Source organism: Hemitrygon akajei, chromosome 27 (assembly GCF_048418815.1).
Source record: "Hemitrygon akajei chromosome 27, sHemAka1.3, whole genome shotgun sequence".
Taxonomy (NCBI): domain Eukaryota; kingdom Metazoa; phylum Chordata; class Chondrichthyes; order Myliobatiformes; family Dasyatidae; genus Hemitrygon; species Hemitrygon akajei.
The window spans coordinates 32,148,454-32,175,454 of NC_133150.1; the positions used below are offsets into that span (position 1 = coordinate 32,148,454).

At 38.8% G+C, this 27,001-nt stretch overlaps 1 protein-coding gene across 3 annotated transcripts in view; it reads left to right on the forward strand.

Annotated features, from left to right (window-relative positions):
• Window positions 1–27,001, forward strand: part of LOC140717236 (suppressor of tumorigenicity 7 protein homolog) — a 136,892-nt gene that overhangs the window by 79,013 nt on the left and 30,878 nt on the right. For all 3 annotated transcript variants that reach the window (XM_073030578.1, XM_073030579.1, XM_073030580.1), the window contains exon 12: window positions 20,970–21,120. In XM_073030578.1, the coding sequence (XP_072886679.1) occupies window positions 20,970–21,120 (151 nt within the window). The remainder of the gene's footprint in view (window positions 1–20,969; window positions 21,121–27,001) is intronic.

A 27,001-nucleotide genomic window follows, 5' to 3' on the forward strand; every position in this document is an offset into this window, starting at 1 on the left:
GCTGAGTTCACTGAACCAATTTTCATAAGGCATGCTCCCCAATCCAGGCAACATCCTTCTAAATCTCCTCTGAACCCTTTCTATGGCTTCCACATCCTTCCTGTAGTGAGGTGACCAGAACTGAACACAGTACCCCAAGTGGGGTCTGACTAGGGTCCTATATGGCTGCAACATTACCTCTTGACTCCTAAATTCAATTCCACGATCAATGAAGGCCAATACACCATATGCCTTCTTAACCACAGTGTCAACCTGCACAGCTGCTTTGATCGTCCTATGGACTCGGACCCCAAGATCCCTCTGATCCTCCACACTGCCAAGAGTCTTGCCATTAATATTGTATTCTGCCATCATATTTGACCTACCAAAATGAACCACTTCACACTTAACTGGGTTGAACTCCATCTGCCACTTCTCAGCCCAGCTTTGCATCCTGTCAATGTCCCGCTGTAACCTCTGACAGCCCTCCACACTATCCTCAACACCTCCAACCTTTGTGTCATCAGCAAACTTATTAACCCATCCCTCCACTTCCTCATCTAGGTCATTTATAAAAATCACAAAGAGTAAGGGTCCCGGAACAGATCCCTGAGGCACTCCACTGATCATCGACCTCCATGCAGAAAATGACCTATGTACAACCACTCTTTGCCTTCTGTGGGCAAGCCAGTTCTGGATCCACAAAGCAATGCTCCCTTGGATCCCATGCTTCCTTACTTTCTCAATAAGCCTTGCATGGGGTACCTTATCAGATGTCTTGCTGAAATCCATATTCGCTACATCTATTGCTCTTCCTTCATCAATGTGTTAGTCACATCCTCAAAAAGTTGAATCAGGCTCATGAGGCACAACCTGCCCTTGACAAAGCCATGCTGACTATTCCTAATCATATTATGCCTCTCCAAATGTTCATAAATCCTGCCTCTCAGGATCTTCTCCTCAACTTACCAACCACTGAAGTAAGACTCAGTGGTCTATAATTTCCTGGGCTATCTCTGCTCCCTTTCTTGAATAAAGAAACAACATCCGCAACCCTCCAATCCTCTGGAACCTCTCCCGTCCCCATTGATGATTCAAAGAACATTGCCAGAGGCTCAGCAATTTTCTCCCTCCCTCCCACAGTAGCCTGGGTCATAGCATATTCATTACCAGTTAAAATCGCGTATATTCAATCCACTAGTCTGTTATTAGTGTCATGACCTAGGAAAGAGTGAAAACCAAAATTTGTAATTTTTTTTACAGGTAGTTTTGCATTGAGTTGCAGCCACATAGTTGGCTGATTAGATATTTCATTGATGAGCAGGTGTACCTAATAAAGTGGCCACTGAGCATATATTTCAATATAAAATCACATTTGTGTTTAAATACAAAAACACTTTTTTAGATTTTTTTTGTCTTTTTTATGTTTTTCCTATTTGTTCTGGGAATACTTTGCAATAATAGGCAATCTCAGTTTAATAATATTTGGAAATTTCACAAAGTGCAACAAAAAAAATCATTGGACCATATGGTACTTCACTTCAACATACCTGTTTGATATCCATTTAGTGTTGCTGTTTTGAATTATGATTATTAATGAAAGCATTTAGGCATTAATGTACAAGTCTGCGGAGAGTACCCAAGGTAACGGGTAAGCTGCACTTAAAGGATAATTCTTGACAATGGCTCATGCAAGCATTGTACTGCTTTTTATTCCCATTCTGCCCTGCATATTAAAGTATGAAGCCTTAGGGAAAGAACAGGGAGTTTTCAAATAAGGCTTTTACTTCAGATAGGAACAACATGTTCTGCAAGGAGCAATTAAAATGGAGGAAAAGGTAGTCATTAATCAAAATTGTCATTGAACTCAATTTAAAATATAGGTTAATTCTGTTAGAACAAATTGGAATTTTAATCACATTTTCGTTCCTTAGCATCCAGATTTAAAAAAATGTTTTAGCAACAGTTGAGAACTTGTGGATTGTTCAAATTTATGTAAAAATGATTTTGAAATGGATGTAATATTTTTTAGTTACACAAGTTTTTTCAGCATTTCCTAATGAGTATTATGAGATAAATGAAAGAACAAAGGAAGCTTTTCAGAATCTACTTCTGAAGATTTGCTGATGATTGGAATGGAGACAGAATTGAAAATTTTTGTGTTTTCTATTTCCTCCTTGAACCTTTTCACCTCACTTCCTTCATTTACTCTAACAAATTGAGAAAACTTAGTCAATTCTCCTAAAGTTTACTTTTATTTGATCTGTAGAGTTGTTTGTGATATTTTACTGCATGGAAGTAGCCAAATAAATGAAAGCTCTTGAATTTAACAGAAGAAAAAAAGTAGAGCCAGTGTAATGGTGCACTGTTTCTTTTCAGACTGGAAGAAAATTTTCATTAGCGTTGACAGGGGTTGTTATTAGAGCCCTGATTATATATTAATGATCAGGCATTGGGTGTGTGAGCCCTAATTTCAAAGATTGCAGTGACATAACATTTGAGCAGTAGTAAACCCAAGATGAAAAATTTCTACCTTTTTGGTAGAATTTTCACCTTCTGTTTATTAAGTTCTGACATTGTGAAGGCCCTTCCAACTTCCTAATTGACCATTATAGAAACAAAGTCAAACTATCCTGTCTAGTGTGGTCTGCCACTCTCTCTGTTGGAGCCCCAACGCACTGCAGTTCTCTGTTATACCAAGCTTTTCCAAATCTCTCATCTCCTTTCTGGTATTTTTTTTTCTGTAAATAAATTTCTCTAGCTACCTTTTAATTTGGTAAAATTGTATATTACTGTGAGTGAAGCACTCAATCATACAATAACTTGTGTGTTCTCTGCTGACAGTTCATGCATATGTATTTTCCCACAGGGTTACTAGGTTGTGATGAACTCTTCTCCTAGGAAAAATTTGCTTGTGCAACTCTCCTTGGTCATGTTTTGGAGCCCTGTTGCCCCCATGATTGAAACTCGTTCTTATGGGATTTGAAAATTCCCACATTATTTCTGATTGAAGATCCATGTGTGCTGTTCTTGTATCTGACTTCTCTTTCCAAATTTTGCCCCAAGTGAAGTTGGTGAATTTGTACCTGCTGCTTGTGCGTGATCAACATTTCAAAAGTACCTCAACATTAGGCAGTGTTCAAAGTCTTTGTTTTTCAAAATTAGTTAGAGTATGGATTGAATCAAGTTCTTTCAGCAGTACAGATGGGTAGTGTTTAAGCTTATTTAACCCTAGATAAAATCCTGTGCATTCCATGTCAAGAAATATCATTTGTTTTGATTTGTAACCCTGAAACCATGGCTAACTTTTGCGTGAAGGAGTAATATTCATGGCACTGGGCCATGTTGGTACATTGTGGGAACAAGGTTCTGAAGTACAGGGCTTTCACATAAATTAAGATGAGGGAACTGACATGAGATGAAGTGTTTAACCATAGTTTTCTTTTGTGTGTTGAGTTTGCTGAAGTATGAACATGACAAAGTCCAAAAGAGTCCCCCATGTTCAGTTGGGTTGATTCATGCTTCTCCATCTTGTTTTCAGATCTCTTTGGAGACCCTGTACACATTCACTCAATGCATAATGAAGATTGTAACCTCTTCTACTTAAATTCTGGGTTCTGTATTTTCCTCTATTTCATCCAATGAGCCAAAAGTAAAGTGGGACAGGACATCAGCGGTTAGCACCAGCTGTAAGATCAGGGTTCAATTCTTGCTGCTATCTATAAGGAGTTTGTATCTTCTCATGATCCTGGGTACTCTGGTTTCCTTCCACATCTAAGGACTACATTTATGGTTAATGAGTTATGTGCATTCTACGTTGACACCAGAAGCATGCCGACACACGAAGGCTGCTCAGCACAGTTCTCACTGATTTGATTTGTATGTATACTGGTTTCACTGTATATCTCAATGTACATGTGATAAAGCTAATTTTTAAGTTGTTATTTTTGTTTGAATAGTGCAATTTTTATATATTAATGTGCACCATTGGAGACTGATCTTTTTGGCATTAGATTCCTGCTATTATTGACTTCCTCACTAATGGCATATGACATTTCTCCATTCCTCCTCAAAGATAACCATATTGTTATCTTTATCTTTCCCCCGCCTTCCTGACTCAATCTTTTTGAAACCTTGGAGCACATTCACCAATGCTTCTTTTAAAGTAACTTCTCTCAACATAGCTTTAGAATCAAACTATGAATCTTCTGAACTGTATGTTGACTCACTCTTTGATAATTATCAGTTCACCTTTGTACTGTTTTAAATAGTCTATTGTGTGACCTTTGATTCTCTGGGTACAACCTCTGAATCATAGAACTGTAAAGGCAGAAGAGAAGGTCAGTCTGCCTACTCACTTTGTACTGCTCCTGTCAGAGCATTAAATTAGTCCCTTGCTCCTCTTCTTTCTACACATCGCTGCATATTATTTTCACTCATGCCTTTCATTTTCTTCTTAAAAGCTCCACTGGATTCTGTTTACACCATCCCAACAGACTGCGGTCTAAATCATTAACTCATTGTTCTGAGTTAGAAAGTTTGGATTTAAACCTCCTGCCAGAACAAAAACTGAATTTTGTCCTTCCGTTGAGGAAAAAGAATTCTGCACTCTGACTTCTTTTAGATATGACATTACACCAAGCTACTAACTAGATATAGTTCTTCTCAGTTGTCCAGGTCAATGTTTAAACTTCAATTAATATGACTCAAAATGAAGATTATTTAGTCACAATCACAGTGCTGCTTGTGGAGTTTGTTGTGCACACATTATCCATTGCTCCTTTACAACTGTGACCATACCTCAAAAGAAGGAAAGTTTAGGAGATTTATCAGGCACGTGGTGGAAGATGCTAATACGATAGGGACATTTAAGAGACTCTTAGATATGCACATGGATTAAAGAAAAATAGAGGGTAATGGGCTGTGTAGAAGGGATATGTTAGACTGATAGAACAGTTCAGCACAGTACAGGCCATGATGTTGTATTGACCTATATAAAACTAAGTTACTTTATTGCTATTAAATGCTCTGGTATCTTCTGAGTTGTGGCAAACGTTCTGTAAAATGGCATTTCATTCTTCATCTACTTGTAGTTCAGCCATGCATATTCAGAACATAGTCTTGGGGTTACCAATTATAGATGTAAATCTTGGAACTCTATGTAACAGAATTATCTTCCCTGGAAGGACACCTTAGTTGAAGATGATTTATAACCACCACCTTCAGGGTAATTAAGCATGGGCATTTAAAAACTGACCACTCAGAGAATGTTAAAAATGTATAGGAAAATCACGGTTCTACCCTTTATAGGAAATCAATATATTCAGTGGCTAAGTTGCCCCCCAAATAAACACTGCTGTAACTTTTAACTGGTTCTTTTAACTCTTGCCTTCTGCCTTAAATATGGAAATAATCTTATGGGGGCGGGGGGGGTGGAGATGCATCCATACCAAAGGAGGTGTTGGGCATTCCTTCCCTTCACTAGCCTGCATTTCACCTTGGGCAAGGTGTAGTACCTGCCTAGCCCCCCAAACAGGGTCACATGAAGCCATAGGAACAGGTGGTGGACAGTCGTATGAAAAGCTGGTGCATATCACACTTCCTGGTTACATGACCACTGGTACCTGGCAGACAGTCTCTGAGTATTGATAGTGGCTGGGTCACCTGTCTTGCCCAGAAGAAGGCGATGACAAACCATTTCTGGGACCATGATTACCCATGTCATATGACACGGCACACAACGAATGAACAAATCTTACTGTAGGCTTCATTGCTTTGTCACTAAAGAATATAGGAAATAGAGGAGCCTGCTGAATGGATCCTGACCCGGATCTGGGCCGTACCTTCCAAATATCCGGACCTGACTTGCACTACCTTACTTTCCCTTTTCTATTTTCTAATTATGATTTATAATTTAAATTTTTATTATATTTACTTCGATTTGTACTTCAGGGAGCGCGAAGCGCAGAATCAAATATTGCTGTGATGATTGTACGCTCTAGTATCAATTGTTTGATGACAATAAAGTAAAGTAAAGCCTGTTCATCTTTCAGTTTATACTGCCATTTGTATTGATTATTGCTTATCTGTACCCCAATTTTTACCTATTTTGATTCTATAACCTATAATACCCTATCCAAAAAAATTACCGGTCTCTGTTTAGAATTTCTGTAATTAATTTGCAACCTTAATACTATTTTGATGAGAAAGGGTGACATGTAAATTCATATTGTTCTGAATATGTAAATACTTCTTCACATACACCCCATCCTATACCCATATCACCTCTGAACAAACCTACTCTAATAGTAAATCTATGCTATGTATGTTCAAGGCTCTCAGCAGAGGAAGTATCCTACCAGCTTTGTATTACTTTAATTTTCTCTGTATGATCACTCTTTATTCACAGATTTAGTAAATGGGAATACAGTCAATGTAACTTGTTCAAGTAATGTAACCTTAAAACCCAGATATTAACTTAGCCATCAGGATTATATAAAATGTGTCCGATAGATTGATTTTTGTAAAGCGTTAATTAAGTGTGTAGGTATGAGCAGAAAACAGTTTTTAAAAGGAACTAGTCATGTACAAAAGCTCTAGTATCATTTAGCAATATTACTAAAGATTTTGATATAGTCCAGCAGGTGTCAGCCTTGAGCTATTTGTCTAATCTAAAACTTTGGTATTAATTGCCCTGCTATGCATTGCTTGGACCTTTACTGTTTCTGTAGAAAAAAAAGTCAGGTTTATGAAAGCTTTTAACTATGGTGATGCATCTAGAACTTTTATCTCACTTTGGGGAGGGGGGAACTTTAAATGCTTGTGTGTAGGATTCAATTTAGAAAACTCTATTCTGTCAGAACAGGCAAATTTGAGGGCATCCAACATTCAGAAGCCGAAGAGTGAGGCTGATAATTTAATGTAAAGGTTTTTAATATGTGGGTTACGCTGAAGCAACTCTGAAAGATGCACCTTGGCCCAACCTGTCTAGTCTGACCATGAAATTCATTGTGAACTTAATCCAATTACCAGCAATTAGTCTGTAGCCTTCTGTGCCTTGACAATTCAAGTGGTGCTTCTTGAACTTTGAAAGTCTGCCCACACCATTCCCTCAGACAATATGTTCCAGATTCCATCCACCCTCTGAGTAAAAAAAAATATTGCTCAGATCCCTTCTACACCTCTTGCTCCTCAACTTAAACTGATGCCTTCTGGTCTTGGACATTTAGAGCATTAAAGCAACACAGCATGGTAACAGACCCTTTCACATGACCAAGATGCTCACCTAAGCTATTTGCATTTGTCCTCCTTTGGTCCATATCCCACAACCTTTCATACCCATGTACCCGTCCAAATGTTATTTAAATGTTGTTACTTCACTTGTCTCAAGCACGTCCACAGTTCATTCCATATATCCACCACCCTTGTGTGAAGAAGTTGCCCCTCGGGTCCCTTTTTAAATCTTTCCCCTCTCTCACTTTGAATCTATGCGCTCTAGTCTTTGATTTCCTTTCATTGGAGGGAAAAAATTCTGCCATAGAGGAAAAAAAACTTCAATTCATCTCTGCCTGTCTGCACCTCTTTTGATTCTTGTATCTCGTTGCTAGGTCCCCCTTCAGTTTCCTGTCCTTCAAGATTACAAGGTCAGCCCACCCAGACTTTCCTCATGACTGATGTGTTCCATCCTGGGCAACATCCTAGTGAATCTCCTCTGCACTCGCTCCAGAGCAATCACATCTCCCTGTACTTTGGCATTCAGAATTGCATGTAGTCTTCCAGCTGTGGTCTAAGTAACATTTTCTGAAGTTGTACTGAGACCTCCCAGCTCTTGCTTCCTAAACCCCTGATCGATGAAGTCAAGCATCCAGTATGCTATGTTGGCAGCCTGTATAAAATGCCACTTTCAGAGATATTAGGCCTTGTACATCAAGATCACTTTGTTCCTCAGTGCTCCATAGGGCCCTATCATTCATTCATGGTGCATGTCCTACCCTTGTATGATATTTGTATTGCTAGATACACTTTAGAAGTGTGCAGCTAAGTTCAGCATCAGGCTGCTTAAGCAAGGATTTTGGCTGATTGAGTGTGGTTTGGAGAGCTTCCACAAGATAAGAGAACATATCATTGAACTAATTAAAAATGCAAACCTTGAGACAGTAAATTTTTTTGTATTTTTTTTATTTGTAGGAGGCATATGTATAAAATGCATTTTACTTTTGTTGGTGGAGCTGGGTTATGGTGAGACATCCTCAAAGCACAGAGAGTAGAAATTGAACTCTCCATGAACCAGCTTTAAATTTCTCATTATAGCTTCAACCTGTTTTCCATAAAATTGCATCTGCATGTTAAAAATCTGTTCCTAAAACAGAATTTATAGAAATAATAATTATTCTTAGCAATATTATTGCTGTTATTTATAAAATGCTCAAAATACACTTTCCTCAGGGGAATTGCATACAATAATGGGATACATGGGAATGATTACTGCTGCGTAATCTAATCAAGCCATTCCAATTTTGTCATGGACGGCCACTTGATCCCTTCCGCTGGATTATTGGCTTGGAGTTGCTCTGTCATATCTTTTGTTGTTTATTACGTGTTGTTTTAATTCTGATTTTTTTTTTCTTCTTGGCGGCAGTAGCTCATTAGAGTGGACGCCAGCTGTCAGTACATGGAATTGGCTCGGCCTTACTGTTGGCACAAAATCAAAAAAACAAACTCATTTAGACTGCAGTGTAAGAAAGTTTGGGCAATAGGAATATATACTAATGAAACACAAACTATTTCTCTTGTCTATAGTGAGGATGAAATACTTTACCAGGCTTGTATTTATATGTAGCATCTTGCTGATGTTTTAAAGTAGATTAGATTCTGTAGTTATTTATAAAAGTGAAAAGGTGGTAATTGCAACTTATTTGAACTATTCAGAACCAAGTCATCAGTGTTCTGATAAGTGGTCTCAGCCTGAAATGTTGACTGTTTATTTCCATCCATAGATGCTGCCTGACCTCCTGAGCTCCTCCAGCACGTTGTGTGTGTTGCTCTAGATTTCTGGCATCTTCACTACCTCATACCTCTTGTGTCTATAGTGTTCCACGTGTCCCAATTGAAACCAATCAGGATGAGATGCAGATTCTTCTGGATTTTAAAGTGGGGTAAATTCAGCAAAGAAAATTCATTGTGTTGAGTAGTTTCCAGCTGCAGACTATAGCAAAGATTTGCTGTATGGAAGTTGATTTTGTTTTCTAACTGAACAGGATTACTTTAAAGGTTATTGCATTAAAAATTGAAGTACTTTTCCCTGAAGAGTACACTGTGTGATTTTTTTTTTATGGATTATTACAGAGCTGACTCAGTACTGCATTGCCCTTCACACCCCTCCCTATGGGAAAAGTAGATAAATATTTGAAATCTGAGGAAGATACAGGCTTCTTGGGATTGGTTTTGAATTTCCCAAGGAAAAATGTTAAACGGGGATGTTTGAGCTGACTGGCCTCCTTTTATGTATATAAATTTTTCTGGACTAACTTTCTGCAGTCACTGGAATAATTAATCCATTAATTCAATTATACTTTATACAATGTTACAAGTTAAGATATTCAAAACAGTTTTAGGAGGCAAAGGCTCAAAAAAAATTTTTGATTTAATTTAGGATATCAACTCTAGTTATATTGAACTGTTGGATGAAGAATCTATGTCTACCATGTTGGATAACTCCAGAGGCAGGTGCCTTGTCCTTTGAAGGATTATCTTCAGTTGTTTCTAGTAAAAGGCAGAAGATCTGTTACAATTGTCATTTACCCTCAGTGGCCTCTGTATTAGGTACACCTGTACCCTTGCTTAGTATTGTAAATACCTAATCAGGCAATTGTGGCAGCAACTCAGTGCTTGAAAGCATGCAGACATGGTCAAGCAGTTTAGTTGCCATTAAGACCAAACATCAGAATGGGGAAGAAATGTGATCTAAGTGACTTTGACCGTGGAATGATTGTTGGTGCCAGACAGGGTGGTTTGAGTATCTAAGAAACTGCTGATCTTTTGGAATTTTCTTGCACAGAAGTCTCTGGTTTACAGGGAATGGTGCAGAAACAAAAAAAAAAGTCTAGTGAGCTGCAGTTCAGTGGGTGAAAACGCCTTGTTAATGAGAGAGGTCAGAGGAGAATGGCCAGACTGGTTCAAACTGACAGGCAGGCAACAATAACTTGAATAACCTTTTGTTGCAACAGTGGTATGTAGAAGAGCATCTCTGAATGCACAGCATCAAACCTGGAAGCAGATGGGCTACAGCTGCAGAAGAGCACACTGGGTTCCACTCCTGTACCCAATAAAGTGGCCACTGAGTGTATATTGAGTAAGGTGGTTATGCATGAGTGAGTGGGGAAAGTGTGAGGTCATGCACTTTGATGTGAGAATCAAAAAATAGATCATTATCTCATTGCTAAGAGTCTGAGGAGTGAAATATAGAGGGACCTAGCTGTTCTTGTACATGAATCTCAAAAAAAACGTTAGCTGGCAGGTATGCAAGTAGTTACGAGGGCAAATAGCATCGCCCTTTATTGCAAGAGCTGGATTCTAGAAATAGGGAAGTTCCTTTGCAGTTGCACCTCAAGTACCACACACCGTTTCAGGCCTCCTACCTCAGAATCGGGTTTTGCAGTTTGTTGTTTTGCAGCAGCAGTACAATTATTTTTATAAAAATCCGATAAATTACAATAAGAATGATTAATAAATAATGCGCAAAGTGAGTAAAATAGTGGACGTGGGTTCATGAACCACTCAGAACTGTGGTGGTGGTGGGGAAGAAGCTGTTCCTAAAATGGTGAGTATGTGTCTTGGATGGTGAGGGTCATTTATGATGAATGCTGTCTCCTTGAGGAATCGCCTTTTAAGAATATCCTTCGTGGAGATGGTGCTGATACTAAGGATATATTAGCAATAGAAGCAGTCCAAAAGAGATTCAAAAGGCTGATAGCTGGGATGAGAGGATTATCTATCTATCTAAGCTAATCAGGTTGGTCTGGAGTTTAAAAGAATACTGGGTGATCTTACTGATCCTAAAGGGGTATGACAGAGTAGGCACTGAGATATTTTCATTAGTGAGAGAGTCTTGAATGAGGGGACATGATTATCTAAAACTGAGGTACATAAAAATTTCTTTGTCTGGAATCTCGGAACTGGCCTTTTAGCCCTGTTGCTAATTTAGGAATAGCTTCTGCATAAAGGATAGGTTGGATTGAGCTGGATGTTTCCAAAGACTTGTGCAACAAACAGAAAAAATACCACACCAGTGCAACTGTACCCAATGAAAGGGATTTTGTCACCACATGCTTACGAGGTGCTTAGTTAATCCAGCTGTGAAACTGTTTCAAGAAAGCATTACTGCTTTCATGATATTATTCGAATCAGCTATTCATTTCAGTGTTAATTTTTTTTCCCCTCTGGTACTCATTGCCAGTCACAAATCCTTTTACATGATGTGCCTTATTTTTGGAGCGGCTGGTGTAATCTGCTGTGTAGTAGCCACAGCAGGAGCTGGGGCTCAACATCAATAGGGCTGCCAGCACCTGTGCCTCAGCCTAATGTGGACTCTGCTCCCCACCCCTTACCACACCCCTCCTCCACCACTTGCTCAATAACCAACAGCAAATTGGTCTAAAGAGAATTATTTGATCTTTATCCATCCAGCTACTAATAGCTTCCAGCTTTAGCTTGTGTTACACAGGCATAGTCCATCAGCTTTAAAGTTACACCGTGCAAAATACTGCACAATTGCTTTTCAATAATTCTATCTAGTGCTTGATTGTTTTTGTTGAATGTAAGATTTACATAAAACAGCAATAGGTAAATGTATAGAAATTTTAATGTTATAATTGTCTTTTTGGTTCTGCAGGAAAGCAGAAGTACATTAAGTAGTTATCCTCATAGTGTTCTAATATGCAGTTCAAAATCGGAAATGAACATTTGGTGCAGCATGTGTTGTGTGTGAGTTAGTCTTGAAGTTCTACTTCGCTCAGTGAATGTTGGTGTCCCATTGGCTGACTGTTGTTTGCTCTCTTCTTTCTACAGCTTTCTTGGTGACCCTAACCTGTTTATTTCAGTGCTGCCTCTTAAATAACATCAATCTTCTCAAACCATTACTGGTAAAAGAGCCAGAGGGAGATTCCTTTTATGTGATAGGTTGTTATGATCATGATTGCATTGACTGAAAAGAAGACATATTCCGTAAAAACTTTCTAAAGGGAAGTGGATAAATTCTCAAAGGGGGGGAAAAAATTACAGGATCATTGCGTGGATCAGAAGTTGGTTGGGATGTAGGAAGCCGAGACTAATTGGGGAAGACTCTTTCCAGAAGCTGACACAAGTATGAGGGGTAAATGGTCTGCAGCTGAGCTGAAATATTCTATGATGCCAAAAAATGATTGTGATGTGTGTTAGACATCATGGTAGCAGATGAAAAGAAAAGTGACCAAGTTGCTTTCCAGAGAGGGGAAAACCTAACTGATGTTGGTAGTACTACTTTTTCAATAGTTTGTTTGAATGGTCCTGCTGACTGCATTAGCACCAGAAGGTGCCATTAGCTTTGACGCACATTAAGTTTGAAGAAATGGAAGGCTTCTGTGCATTTGGGGAATATGAAAGGAGATCATCTGCCAATTTAAAGCAGACATCTGCTCATCCTTGTGGAATGAGCTTCAAAAAAATTAGAAATACAGTATACCACAAAATTTATAATGATTTGATAATCATTAGATTTTAAAATGGTGAGTCAAAAATTCCATTGAATCTACTTACTCAGTCATGGCTCCAATTTTTGCATTGCTTCTACATCTGATCCAAATTCAGAGACTGAGATTTGAGGGTCCATGTTTCCTCAGCTCCTGTGCTCAAGTGAGAGCAGTGAGCCAAATAGCCAGAGGATTCAAACTTGTCAAACTCGATCCATTCTTAATGAATTACACCACACAAAGTCCTGCAGAATTTCTCTTCAGGGTTTCCATTAAATAGTTCTAACTTGTGCATTTTTCTCTTTAGTTATTTTGCTGAACTCCGAACTTGGGTAAACCCATATTGGAACACATCTGGGATATTTTAATTTTATAACTCTTGACTTTTCTGTTTGGTTCTGTTGCTAAAATAACATGCAAACAAAGAGTTTTTACATTGGTACTCTTCCTAGTTCTAATTTGTAAAGAAAGATTTAAAGAACCCTTGTTTTCCCCAGAAGCTCCTGGGGCTAAATAAGAGCATTGTGCCAAGTAGCCAAAGAATCTATGGTTGTCAGGCCTTTCCTAATATATTCGACCATGCAAAGTCCTACACAATTTTTCCTTGAGTTTTCATTAAATGGTTCTGTCTTGTGCATTACTGATCGATACTAGTAAGTCGAAGTTGCACATTAATTTTCCTGTGACTTGTTTCCTACTCTGATCTGCAAACACACTTTATAAACACAAAGTATGCTGCAGATGCTGTGGTCAAATCAACACATACAAACTAGCTGGATGAACTCAGCAGGTCAGGCAGCATCTGTTGAAATGAGCAGTCAACGGATGCTGCCCGACCTGCTGAGTTCATCCAGCTTGTTTGTATGTGTTGACATTTTATTTTTATGGACTGCTTTCTGCTCTTTGGAAGGAGAATGCTGCATGAGAAAAAAATGTTTCAAATTGTGCACTAGGGTATGTCCATCAGAATCATATTTATTATCACCAGCATGTAACGTGAAATTTGTTAACTTAGCAGCAGCAGTTCAATGCAATACATAATCTAGCAGAGAGAAAAAAATAATAAATAAAACATAATAATAATAAGTAAACAAGCAAATCAATTGAATAGATTTTTAAAAAATGCAAAAACTGAAATACTGTATATATTTTTTAAATAGTGAGGTAGTGTCCAAAGCTTCAATGTCCATTTAGGAATCGGATGGCAGAGGGGAAGAAGCTGTTCCTGAATCGCTGAGTGTGTGCCTTCAGGCTTCTGTACCTCCTACCTGATAGTAACAGTGAGAAAAGGGCATGCCCTGGGTGCTAGAGGTCCTTCATAATGGACACTGCATTTCTAAGACACCGGTCCCTAAAGATGTCCTGGGTACTTTGTAAGCTAGTGCCCAAGGTGGAGCTGACTAGATTTACAACCTTCTGTGCAATAGCCCCTCCATACCAAACAGCGATGAAGCCTGTCAGAATGCTCTCCACAGCACAACTATAGAAGTTTTTGAGTGTATTTGTTGACATGCCAAATTTCTTCAAACTCCTAATAAAGTATAGCCGCTGTCTTGCCTTCTTTATAACTACATCGATACGTTGGGACCAGGTTAGATCCTCAAGGATCTTGACATCCAGGAACTTGAAGCTGCTCAATCTCTCCATTTCTGATCCCTCTATGAGGATTGGTATGTGTTCCTTCGTCTTACCCTTCCTGAAGTCCACAATCAGCTCTTTCGTTTTACTGATGTTGAGTGCCAGGTTGTTGTTGCAGCACCATTCCACTAGTTGGCGTATCCCATCCCATACTTGTCCCCACCTGAGATTCTACCAGCAATGGTTGTATTGTTATCAAATTTATAGATGGTATCTGAGCTATGCCTAGCCACACAGTCGTGTATATAGAGAGTAGAGCAGTGGGCTAAGCACACACCCTTGAGGTGCGCCAGTGTTGATCATCAGTGAGGAAAATATTTTATCACCAATCTGCACAGACTGTGGTTTTCCGGTTAGGAAGTAGAGGATCCAGTTGCATTTGCATAGGGGTGGTTGTAAAAAGCTGGTAGATCATAGGTCCTAACTCCGGCAAGTTCAAGGTGGAAACCCTTAGACTAAGCTTTCTTTCGGGTGTCAGCTTGTTGCTGGGTATAACACTAATGTTGATTGTCTCTTTGGAGGATGTGAAGGTCCAAGATCTGCGCTTATTGGACATGACCAGTTGCCCCGATTCCATACCAATTGGAGATCAGAGGATACTGTTCTGAGTCATAGATGTTGGTTTAGGATGTAAAACAGATTAAAATTCTGTTTGTAAACATGATTGAAATTCGAGATCTAATATGGTGTGATTGGTACATGTATTCTCTAGTTTAGTTCAATAGTATAACCAGCAGTTTCCAATACCTAGTTTGACAACATCCAGAATCGAAACAAGATCATTCCTCGACGATGTTTGCGTGAAGTGAGTGGAGGGTGAACATTACATCTGATTTTCCTTCCTTTGGAAAATCCAAAAGTGCTGTAACCATTTATGACATTATCCTGTTGGCCCAATTGAACTCAGAACAGCCAGCAAATGAAATTTGGAACCTTCAGAGTTTATTATCACTCAATGTCCACTGAACAAATCTGAATTTTAGGGAGATGATAGGTAATTGTTAAGTGGAATTATCCATTTTTTACCTATCTGAACCACTCTTAGATTGAGGCTATTAGCATGATTATCATCACTCTAATGAAGCACTTGGGAAACACAATTGGGGAAATGTTTATTCCTTTACTGTCATTGCAAGGGAACACACAGAAAATGCTGAAGGAACTCAGCAGGCCAGGTAGCATCTATGGAAAAGAATAAACAGTCAATGTTTTGGGGCAAGACCCTTCATCAGGATTATTCATGCAAATGAGCTTTCTTTCCATGCAGTGCCTTGCACCTTATCAGAACAGCAATAGGGGATCACCGTCAATTGAAAGTTCCCTTTAAATCTCAGTGGGAATACCTTTACCAGATGGGCTGCAGGATCAAAGTGGTTGTTAATCATGTCCTTCTGAAGGACAGTAGGAAAATGTATGTTCAATACTACACTCAATAGTGGGGCCAGAATAATAATGAACTAATTTAAAAGTCTTTTTCAATCTGAGGGTAGCTTTTTCAAATTTTTAATAAGTGTTTTGTTATATTCTTTCCTGTTGGCAGCAGCTCTGTGGACCACCCTACATTTTCATAGTCTACCCATGGGGACATACTGTTGTTCAGCCCAACTGGGCTGTGGTCCATGCAAATATCATCTTTATTTAACCCCAATCAGTGTGCAGTTCTTAATTCTTCCGAGAGTATTTTTCAAATTTCCTATTGCTATTCATTTAAGTTATTCCATATGGTAACACATTCCATATTCTCATGATGCTGTGGGTAAAAACAATTCTCTTCTGAATTCCATTTGGATTATTGATCACCCTGATTTAGATAACATCCAAAGACAACATTTTTGTACATTTATCGTATCAAAACCTTTAAAAACCTCAACTCTCTCTTTCCTAGAGAAAAGAGCCGCTGTGTATTCAATCTTTTTGATGAGTATGTTCTTTCAGTTGTCATATTATCCATGTCAATCTTTTTGCAGCTTCTTAAGTAGCTTCATAATCTTTTTATAATAAGTTGCCTGGACTGAGTGCTTGTGTCTAGCTCCTTTAGCCCTGATTGTCATCTTGTAATGTGATGAAACTGCTGATGATTTGAAGCGACCGTGCAATAATAAAATCTGATTTGTACTTGATACTGCTAATTAATTGAAAATCAAAACTGGGCACTGTAAAACATCTTGTTGATCTTATACAGCTGACGAAGACCAGTCCTTTGCTTCTGCACCTCCCCTTGCCCCTTACCAACCTAAACTGGTAGAATAGCAAAATAAAAAGGAAGTAGTAAAGGGAGCGAGTAATTAGTGAGCTTACTGCACACATTCAGGCAAAGAGCACAAGTCATTGACACAGTATCTCAGTCAGTGTTTTCTCAGAGCTTTGTTCTTTTCCCCTAACCTATGTGTCTGTTTATCACTGACTTTTCAAGGATGTGAAAATAACACAGTATGTAGGAGGTCATGAGATATGCCCTTTGGGAGCCCCTCTTGGTTTTAGACATCTGTGGTAATAAGGTATATAGCAGGGAAGCAGCAGCCTTGAGAGTCAGAGCATGGATTTGAGTGTCTAATCTTTGACAAATACAGCTGTTTCATTAAGTAGATATGAATGACTGTAACCTTGAAGGGTCTGTGTTTATCCCAGTGTGTGCCCGTCTCTCAATACAGTGTTAGCAGAGAAAGCTAATTGCAGAGTGAAATTGGTACTGCGTGCATGACTGATCAAGCACTGCACATCTTTGGTCATAAACGCTCAGATAGTGTCTTACTCCTCGCCCACTGTGCCTTTAGGGAGAAAAGAGCTTACGAGGGAGAAGTTTAATTTTTTTCTTAAAATGTATACGCATAATATTGCAAAACTTTTAAATGTTTCCATTTGGAGCCCCTTTATCTTGTGATCTCAGTGGATGCTTTTGTTTCTGATTAAATCAGTAACTGTAAAATTGGCATTCTTATAGCATTAATAATTCAGCAATTAAAGTGCATTTTTTTGAGTGGTCTAATATATTTTCATAAATAGTCCTTAACCCCCTTGCCAGGGTGCTGTATATTGTTGAGCCTAATTAAGCAAATATGAGGTTTTATTTTTGGCTTCCGTTCTCAAGAAAACGGCATAATGCAGTCAAAGCCACAAGCACTGGGAAGCGGGTGAGGAGTCAGACCAGAGGTCAGGCATTCAGGCAGGGTTTCCCACAACAACTTAAATGTCCGTCAGTGATCCTTGCTCTGTAAAACAGACTGAAGAGGGATTAGCAAGGATTAGCGTCAGTATTAGCCACCTGAGTGTAAGACTTAATGCTCCAAGGGAATTTACTGAGGCAGTAAATCTACTTTATCTAAAGGGGGTCTAAAAAACCTTGAGTGCATTCCTTCAGAAAATGAATCTGGAAACCTCTCAGTGTGAAAAACGGATTAGTAAATAATCCTATCGCTTGTGACATTTTCCAAAACAAGATGCATTAGTCAAAAATCAAAAAATATTGCAAATGCTGAGAAGTGCGAAGTAAAAAAAGTAAAAACAGAATTGGTGGAAATACACTACAGGTCAAGCTGCAGCTATATGAAGAGAAACAATGTTAGCTTATCAGGTCAAAGGCCCTTCATCAGAATGCTGAAAGAGAAATGCCAGTGCATTCAACAAATACATAAAAATAAAAGAGCAGATTCTGGAAATCTAAAATAAAAGAAATTTGCAGGAAATAATCACTGAGTCAGGCCACATCTGTGGAAAGAGAAAAGGAGTTAATATTTTAGTTGGATGATCCATCTTGCGTACTCAAAGCTGTCAGTTTAGATTATTCAACTGATATCATGACCCAACCTACACAACCCAAAGCAAAGGAGATAGATATGATAGAGGCATAAAAGAGGCTTTTAGATAAGCACATGGAAAATGTGGAAGTTTGCTTTCTTTAATCTTTGAAACAGGTTTGATACATAATATGATAGTTAACTATTTATTTGGCAACAAACCTCCTTTAATCTTCAGATTTTCAAAGTTTGGTGCCATAAAAGCAACTCTAAAGTGTAGTAGTATCTGGCTTTACAGTCTGAAAAATGGTACCTATTATAAATGTTAAAACATTGTTAACCTCAGCTCTAAAGTCAGAGGAGCATGGCTATTGGCCATCAACCAAAGAAACTTGAGGATGTAATCCTTCTCTGCAGCATTAGAATTGATGGTAATGTCAGAAAGAAGCATAAACAAGTACATTACAAAAGAAGGGGTTTCAGTTCATACATATTACTTCCTTTGTAGTACATTAGAAGTATTTTATTGGATGCAAAGTGTTTTGAGTTGACCAAAGTGATAAAAAATGTAACGGAGGAATAAATATTTTCCCAGCTGTGTGCCAACTCTTTTTGAAGAAAAAAATACCTAGTTAGATAGTTCACTTGTCTACCTTGCCCACATTTCCCCATAACACCCACATAATTTTCACTTTTTAATATTTATCCAACTTCATTTTGTCAAGAGAATGCTGCACTCCAGGAGGTCAGGATGATTTTGTAGTACTAAGTTTTGAAGAATAGAGGACTCTCCTAATGTCCTGACCAATGTTTATCTGTCAGTCAATGGAGCTAAAACAAGATTTGTGACAATTTATCTCATTGCAATTTAGTGGAATTTTGTTCTGCGAGAATTTGCTGTTATGCTTTCTACACTATAGTACTGACTGAACTTCAAAGTAGTTAATTGGCTCTAAAGTGCTTGGAAGTCTCACAGGAAGCATAGTGTATTATATAAATGCAAATTCACTTTCAAGCTCTATTTCTCCCTTGCACTTCCTCCTCTAATGCTGCACAGTGCCACCTTCTCAAAGATGCTGCCAATTGAGAGACTATAATGGCAAAGCAGTCCATAGGTGAGGATCCAAACAATGAACCTTGGGACTTGGTGACAGATTAAAATATTATTAAAACTTAAAAATTTATTCGGGCAGCCAGTATAGAGATTCAGATGACAGATGCTGTAATCTGGAGCAAAAAAAACAAACTACTGGGGGAAACTCGTGGGGCTAGCAGCACCTGGTGGCAGAGGGATAATCAATGTTTCAAGTCAAGACCCTGCATCAGTTCTGAGAATATAGAGGAGAGTTGGCCAGTATAGGAGGTGAGAGTTCATGGTGAGGCAGGTGCTGGTAGGTGATAGTTAGAATCAGATGAGGAGAGGGCTGATGGGCAGGTGGGATGGAGTGGGAGACGCTGGCTGCTGGTGATGTAGTGACAGGTAAGGAGATGGGGCAGGTTGAACAAGGGGGGGGGGGATGGGGGGAGGATGGAGGTAGAGATGGGTTGGAAGATTGTACTCTGCCACAGGGACTATTAAGGTTAACCCGTGAAATTGGCATAGTTTTCCAATGAAATGCATGGGTGATGGAGGGAAGATCACAGCATTAAACATGCCAGCAGCAGAAATCAAAAAGCTGTAAGTGAGCTGCTGCATTCTGTAGGACTGGCACACAGAGTACAATGCCATGCTGTAATTTTAATAATACTCTGTGTAGGTGTCACATGAATTTTGCACAATTTATGCTTTAATTTTAGTGCAGTTTGCCTAACCACATTGTGCCCATATGTTTAATATTGCAAAGTTGCGTATCTTAGTTTTGCAGTAGTAAGGAAATTGCTGACCCAAATATACCTTTTGATATATTCATGAGAGTTCAGTTTAGATGGAAAGTGGAACCACTGCCCGTACGAAGTAAAAGTTTGATTTTTTACTTTTATCCATTGGCAGTAGGATTTTGTCATTATCTAAACTGATGTAGTATAAATTAAGTTATTAAGACATTCAATACATTCATATTACTACTGTTCTCTGTGTGCTTTGCAAGATGAAGTAAATGTTTTAGTGATTACTGTACTGGTACTGTATCTTTACATAATACAGTCCTTGGTAGCAACCCAGAACCTCGATGGATACATGGAATGATGTGAGGAACAAGGGAGCGATGAAAAATGGCAAAATACAGATCTGGAAAAGTGACCATATTGGAAAAATTAGAAAACCAGAGAGGGTGAAGGAGTATGGTGACATGGTGGTGTAGCTGTTTGCACAATCTCTTTACCACACCAGCAATCACCAGTAGGGGTTCAATTCCTGCTGCTATCTGTAAGTGGTTTGTACGTTCTCCCCATGACCACGTGAACTTCTTTCGGGTACTCCGGTTTTTTCTCACATCCCAAAGATGAATGTTAGGTTTAATGAGTTGTTGGCATGCTATGTTGGCATTGGAAGAGTGACGACACTTGTGGGCTACCCCAGCGCAATCCTTGTACTGTGGTTGTTGATGCAAAATGATTATATTTCACTGTATGTTTTAATGTTTCGATGTACATGTGACAAAGCTAATTATATTGGTTCAAAATTGTAGGTGTTAATTTTTCACTGTAATAAAATTGCAATTGTACCATAGAAGTGTAATAATTGTCCAAAACATCCATAATGAAGTTTAGTACTTTGTAAGTTTTGTGTGAAATTTGGTGAAAATAATCTTTTAACGTTCAGATCTTCTGAAGTTCTCCCTCTCCTGTCTTTGAAAGTTATTCCCTCTATTTCAGTACATCTAAAGATGTTTAGTTTGATATTGCTTTTATTTATTACTGCTTATCAATTCTTCTGTTCTTTATTTTTCCATAGTATTTACTAGAAATGAAAAGTTTAATTTTGCCACCGGAACACATTCTGAAGCGGGGAGACAGTGAAGCAATAGCATATGCTTTCTTTCACCTTCAGCACTGGAAGAGAGTGGAGGGAGCCCTTAACCTATTGCACTGCACATGGGAAGGCAGTAAGTATCCTTTTGCGGTTTGTGCCAAAACTAATTCAGTGTGATTTTCAAGTGATCTTGTTTAATTGGATCGTCTGAGCACGACGAGTCTCATGCTGTTTTTGTAATGAAGATTAACTGAATGCAAAGGGTTTCTCTGCTTTCTAAACCTGCCTGGTGTGATTATTTTCCAGCATGTGATTCTTTATGCGGAGATTTGTAGGTTAGGAGATAATCTTGATCGAGACTTAAGACCTTCTTTTGGTTAGAGAAGTGAGTTAGTAGTTTACTCTTGGTTCCCACCTTCCTGGCTATTGGCACTTGAACCGCAATAAACACCCAGTGGCAACTCTATTAGGTACAGGAGTAGAATTTGGTCTGGTCTTCTGCTGCTGCAGCCCATCTGCTCTAAGGATCAATGTGTTGTGTGTTCAAAGATGCTCTTCTGTTGTGACACATTATATTTGAGTTACTGTCACTTTCATGTCAGCTTGAACCAGTCTGGCCATTCTCCTGACTTTTCTCATTGAAAGGCATTTTCACCCACAGAACTGCCACTCACTGAAAGTTTATTGCTCCTTGCATCATTCTGTATAAATTCTAGAGACTGTTGTGTGTGAGGATTCCAGGAGATCAGCAGTTTCTGAGGTGCTCAAACTACCCCATCTGGCACCAAAAATCATTCCACAGTCAAAATCATTTGGATCACATTTTTTCCCCATTTTGAAGTTTGGTCTGAATGACAGCTGAACCTCTTGACGATGTCTACATGCTTTTATGCATTGAGTTGTTTGCACATGATTGACTGATTAGATATTTTTATTTATGAGCAGGTGTACCAAATAAATTGGGTACTGAATACATAGATGCAATTTGCTTGTTGATTTCGATGAGCTTGGAACTGACCGTATGGATGGTGCTATTGCAACTTCTGTACTGTTACTAACTTATTCTTGTTATACTTTCACCCCTTCTAAATATTGGACATTTCCAGTCTCCCATGGCCTCATCTTAGCTGACCCACCCTTTATTATTCATAGATGGTAGTTTTAATCTCTATCATCGGTCACCATGCACATCTTTTGTAATAGACATAGAATAAGATTCAAATATAGGAAACCTTGCATACATCTCACTTCGCATTTGACAGGTTTCAAATCTAATTGTATTTAAAAAGGAAAGTGAGATGTGTAAGTCTCACTTACCCGCAAATGAGCCACAGAAGTTTGATAGCAGCAGTACGTCTAGAAACTGTAACCACTCCAACAGTTGATATCATGAAATGGTAAATCGACAAAGTCGAGGCTTTCAATTTTGAATGGGTGACTGGATTAAGCTAGTTTTTATTATTCACCTACTTGGAAGAATTTAAGAGTAATTACTCAGAACAGGATTACTCTTGTACCTGAGAGGATTGAATATTATTTTTCCTGGCAACTTCTGAAACTTAAAACACAAGAGATTCTGCGGATGCTGCAAATCCAGAGCAACACACACAAAATGTTGGAGGAACTCAAGCAGGTCAGGCAGCGTCTATGGAAATGAATGAACAGTTGGCATTTCAGGGACTGGAAAAGAAGGGGGAAGATGCCAGAATAAGAAGGTGAAGGGAGGGGAAGGGATACGAACTAGAAGGTGATGAGTGAAGCCATGTGGATGGGGGAGGGAAGGATGAAGTAAGTACTGGGAGGTAATAGATGGAAAAAGTAAAGGAGCTGGGGAAGAAATCTGATGGAAGAGGCGAGTGAACCACAGGAGAAAGGGAAGTTGGAGGGACACCGGGGGAGGCAGAAAGCAAGTTTAATTTAAGTTGGGTAAATCGATGTTCATGCCATCAGGTTGGATGCGACCTAGACAGAATATGAGGTGTTGCTCCTCCAACCTGAGAGTAGTTTCATCATGGCAGAAGTGGAGGTCATGGACCGACATGTCAGAATGTGAATGGGGATTGCAGTTGAAATGGTTGGCCACCGAGAAATGGTCTTTTGCTGATGGAGACAAGCAGTCCCCAATCTATATCGGATCTCAGCCATGTAGAGGAGGTCACATCGAGAGCACTGGATGCTGTAGATGACCCCAGCAGATTAGCAGATGAGGTGTTGCCTCACTTGGAAGGACCATTTGGGACACTGAATGGAGGTGAGGGCGGAGGTGTAGCACTTCCGCTGCTTGCAGGGATATCTGCCAGGAGGGAGATTATTGGGGAGGGACTTGTGAATCAGTTGAGTTTTATGACAAACCAGCAACTTCAGTGATCACTTTCTAGTGCTTGGTTTATTGAATATTGTTGCACATTTTTTTTCTGATGTGGTGTTATGGCTTCTATCGCATTGCTGGAAGAGGAGAACTGATGTAAGATGCGTGCATGAAGGGAAGCTTTTTATCCCATCCTGCCTTGTGAACCTTGGATACCTGAGTAAATGCACCCCATTGCCAAGGCAGGGATTACATACATCCCTGTCTGACACCTCTGAACAGACTGCCACTGGGACTGATCGCCTGTGATCAGGAACAAAAGAGATGAAATGAAGTGGCTATGTTGTTGAATTAATGCCTGGGCAATTATCCAGAGTACCATTGAGTGAATTTGTAGTTATTTAATAGCAATGGAATACATAGCTGGTGTTTGCACAATTAACTGATTCCTGCTTTAAAAAATGATGCACTAGTATCCTTTAGGAAAGAAACCCATCACCCTTGCCTTACTTGGTCTAAATGTTGCTCTTTTCATTTTTTGAAGTGGAATATTTTTAAGATAGCCCCCCTTTTTATAATTGCCAACCTTATTGATGATGGATACAGTGAACAAGTAATGATTTAAAAAAAATATGTAACATGAAATGTTCCCTGGATAAAACTCTGTCAATACTTTGCAGAGAAAAGCTTTTTAACCATAAACTGTTATCTTCTGATCACGTAGCATAGAAAAAAATTATTAGCAAACTTTTTTTGTATTGTGTCACTAATGTCAAAGTGCATCACATGAATAATTATGTCAAAGTCCATTAACCATTATCCTGTAGAGAATCTTGACAGTCATTTTTGGAAATAGCAGAATCCCCAAACAGGGATGAATTAATTCAGCTGGTGGTATTGGCAGGACAATAAGTGAAATGATTTTGGTCAGTTCGCTGAGGGAACTTTTAGTCCCTTTTTGATTGAATAATTCCATGGGATCTATTACACTGATTTGCGTATGTGCAAACAACCAGAATTTAAGAAGAATGTAATTGCATTTATATTCAGTCTTTCATAACCCCAGGATGTCTCACAAGCAATGTGGCACTTCTGAAGAGAAGTTATTGTGGGAAACAGTGGTTAATCTCTGTACATCTTGGTTCCACATACAGAAATGAGCAGATAAGCTACTTTAGTGATGGTGACTAAAGGATAATTATTGGCCTGGGGACTAACAAAACCACCTCCACTGAAAATAAAATTGGATCTTATTACACTTGTTTTGTCAACCTTAAGTTTATTAAGTCATCAGAAAGGGAATGGATCTGGGAAAAGAAATATCAACTGAAAGAATATTCATGTTAAACATTTTAAAAATTCTAAAATTTCCCCTGGAGGAGGGGAAGAGCTGTGATAATATACCTAAACTGTTTTTATATTGTCTCTCCAAATATTCACCTTATCCCCTTTCTTGTAAACAAATAATCATAAATCACTATTGCTCAGGCAGTCCCATCAGTACCGATCCACTCTTCGCCACATAAACACACTTCTATTTCCTTCCTGTACACAAAGCCCAAGGGCACTGTAAACATGGGCCTCCAAACCTTGATTGAAGGTAACTTTAGCTGGTTGGGGATGGGTGGGTGGGTGATTGCCTTGGAGGATGGGGAGACTTTATTTTTAGAATGTAAATTTCATTGCCTTTTCTTCTTAATCCTAATTACTGATAATCAACTGCTGTTTTAAAAAAATCTAGAGCTATTTCTTTAGAATAGATTAGTTTTATTGGGAGGATTTTAGTATGTGCTAAGAGATGCAATGTATGTGGACTGCGTTTGTTAGACTTTTGTTATGTACACATGAATTAGTTGGAATTTGTACATATTCAGTGGTAGAACATTGCATTTGTACAATCTGACCAGTTTATTAAGGAAATTTTAAATCTGTATGTTTTCTCCATGAAAAACTGCTGGTAATAAAGCTTCACTGGGATTTACTTGAGAAAAGATTTGATTGTTAGTTGCCCTTGTACATATTTGCAGTCCTTTTTCTACCCTTTCTCATTGTTCCTATATATTAGACATTCCCTCTTCTTCCCCTAAAGCAGTGAATCAGAATCCACTTCCTGTCTTTTCTTTTTGCAATTTAGCCTACTACACTCCATGGTCTGGAATCAAGTACTTAAATCTCTTCCCTCCCTGTTCCCAAGAACCTCCTTTTTTATTTCCCATATGGAGTTGCATGTAATCCAGGCCTTAGTAGAGAAAATGTACAAAGTCAATTGGTAGGGAGCATCTTAAAGTGATCTCTTGTTTTATGACATATAGTAGATTCTGTTTCCCTAGTTCTTCAAAGACGGAGTAATTATACTTCAATCTTGCTATAGTTTTGTTCTCTGTACCTCTGCAACCAGATGCTTGCAAACCTCATCCCATGCTTTGTCTGAATTTCAATACAGGTGTTCTCCCCCCCCCCACAAAGGTAGAGCGTTCCTATGAAACCTTTCTTAAGCCGAAATGGCGTAAACTGAAGAACCATTAACTTATATGGGAAAAATTTTCGTAAAATCGAAATTCCTCTTTGTAATGTGAAAACAGGTTACTAATGTAGGTCCTTTGTAAAAACGAAGTGGCGTATAGCGAGCATTGATGAAGTGGGGGACACCTGTATATTATACATTCCTTTTTCCTTCCTTCCTTCCATTAGGGGAAAGTCCGTTCAGTTAGCCTACCTCATGATCAAGGATCTACTTTTATAAAAATTTCTCTCACTGCCTCTGTTCTCTTAAACCTCACTGTAGCTAATCATCAGTGTTCACTTGATTGGAAAAGTCTTTCCTGGACATCAAGGCATCTCCACTCAATGGCTTCCCTATGCCGAGTGCAGAAGTGTATTGCCTCTGCAATGGATCTTAATGATGTGATTTTTGTATTACAATGTGGAAGTCATGGCCAAAGTGCACTGACCAGAGATGGCATGGCCATCTACCTCACAAACAAAAGATGTTCAATGACCCAAAATGCAAAGTTAATTCTGGGTAGTTCATTGTGTCAGAGGAGCCTCTGATAGATCAGTGAGGATTTGTTCACAGCAAAGTTGAAGACTAAATTTATTATCAAATACGTGTATGTCACCATATACTATTGTGCAATTCCTTTTCTTGCAGATATTTACATGAAAATAATGAAATACAATAGAATTTCTGAAAAACTATACATAAACAATGACTGACAACCAATGTGCAAGTTGTGCAAATAAAATAAATAGATAAATAATACTGAGAACATAAATTTTAGAGTCCTTGAAAGTGTGTCTGTAGGTTATGGAATTAATTCAGTTGAATGAAGTTATGGTTGGTGGATATTAATAATTGTTCCCGAACTTGGTGGTGTGGACCCAAGGTTCCTATACCTTCTGCCTGATGGTAGTTGCGAGAAGAAAGCATGGCTTGGATGGTGGGGGTCCTTGATGGACGCTGCTTTTTTGTGGCAGTGCTCTTTGTAAATGTGCTCAATAGTGGGGAAAGATTTATCTGTGATAGACTGGGTTGTATCTATCACATCCTGTAGATTTTACCATTCCTGAGCATTGGTGTTTCTATGCTAGGCCTTAATGGATATGCCATGGTATGGACATAGCAGTAGTTTCCTAGGACTTTAAACAGTGTAATGGTATTTTGTAATTCATTAAGGAAAGGGAGGCTGATGTTACCTGCAACCCT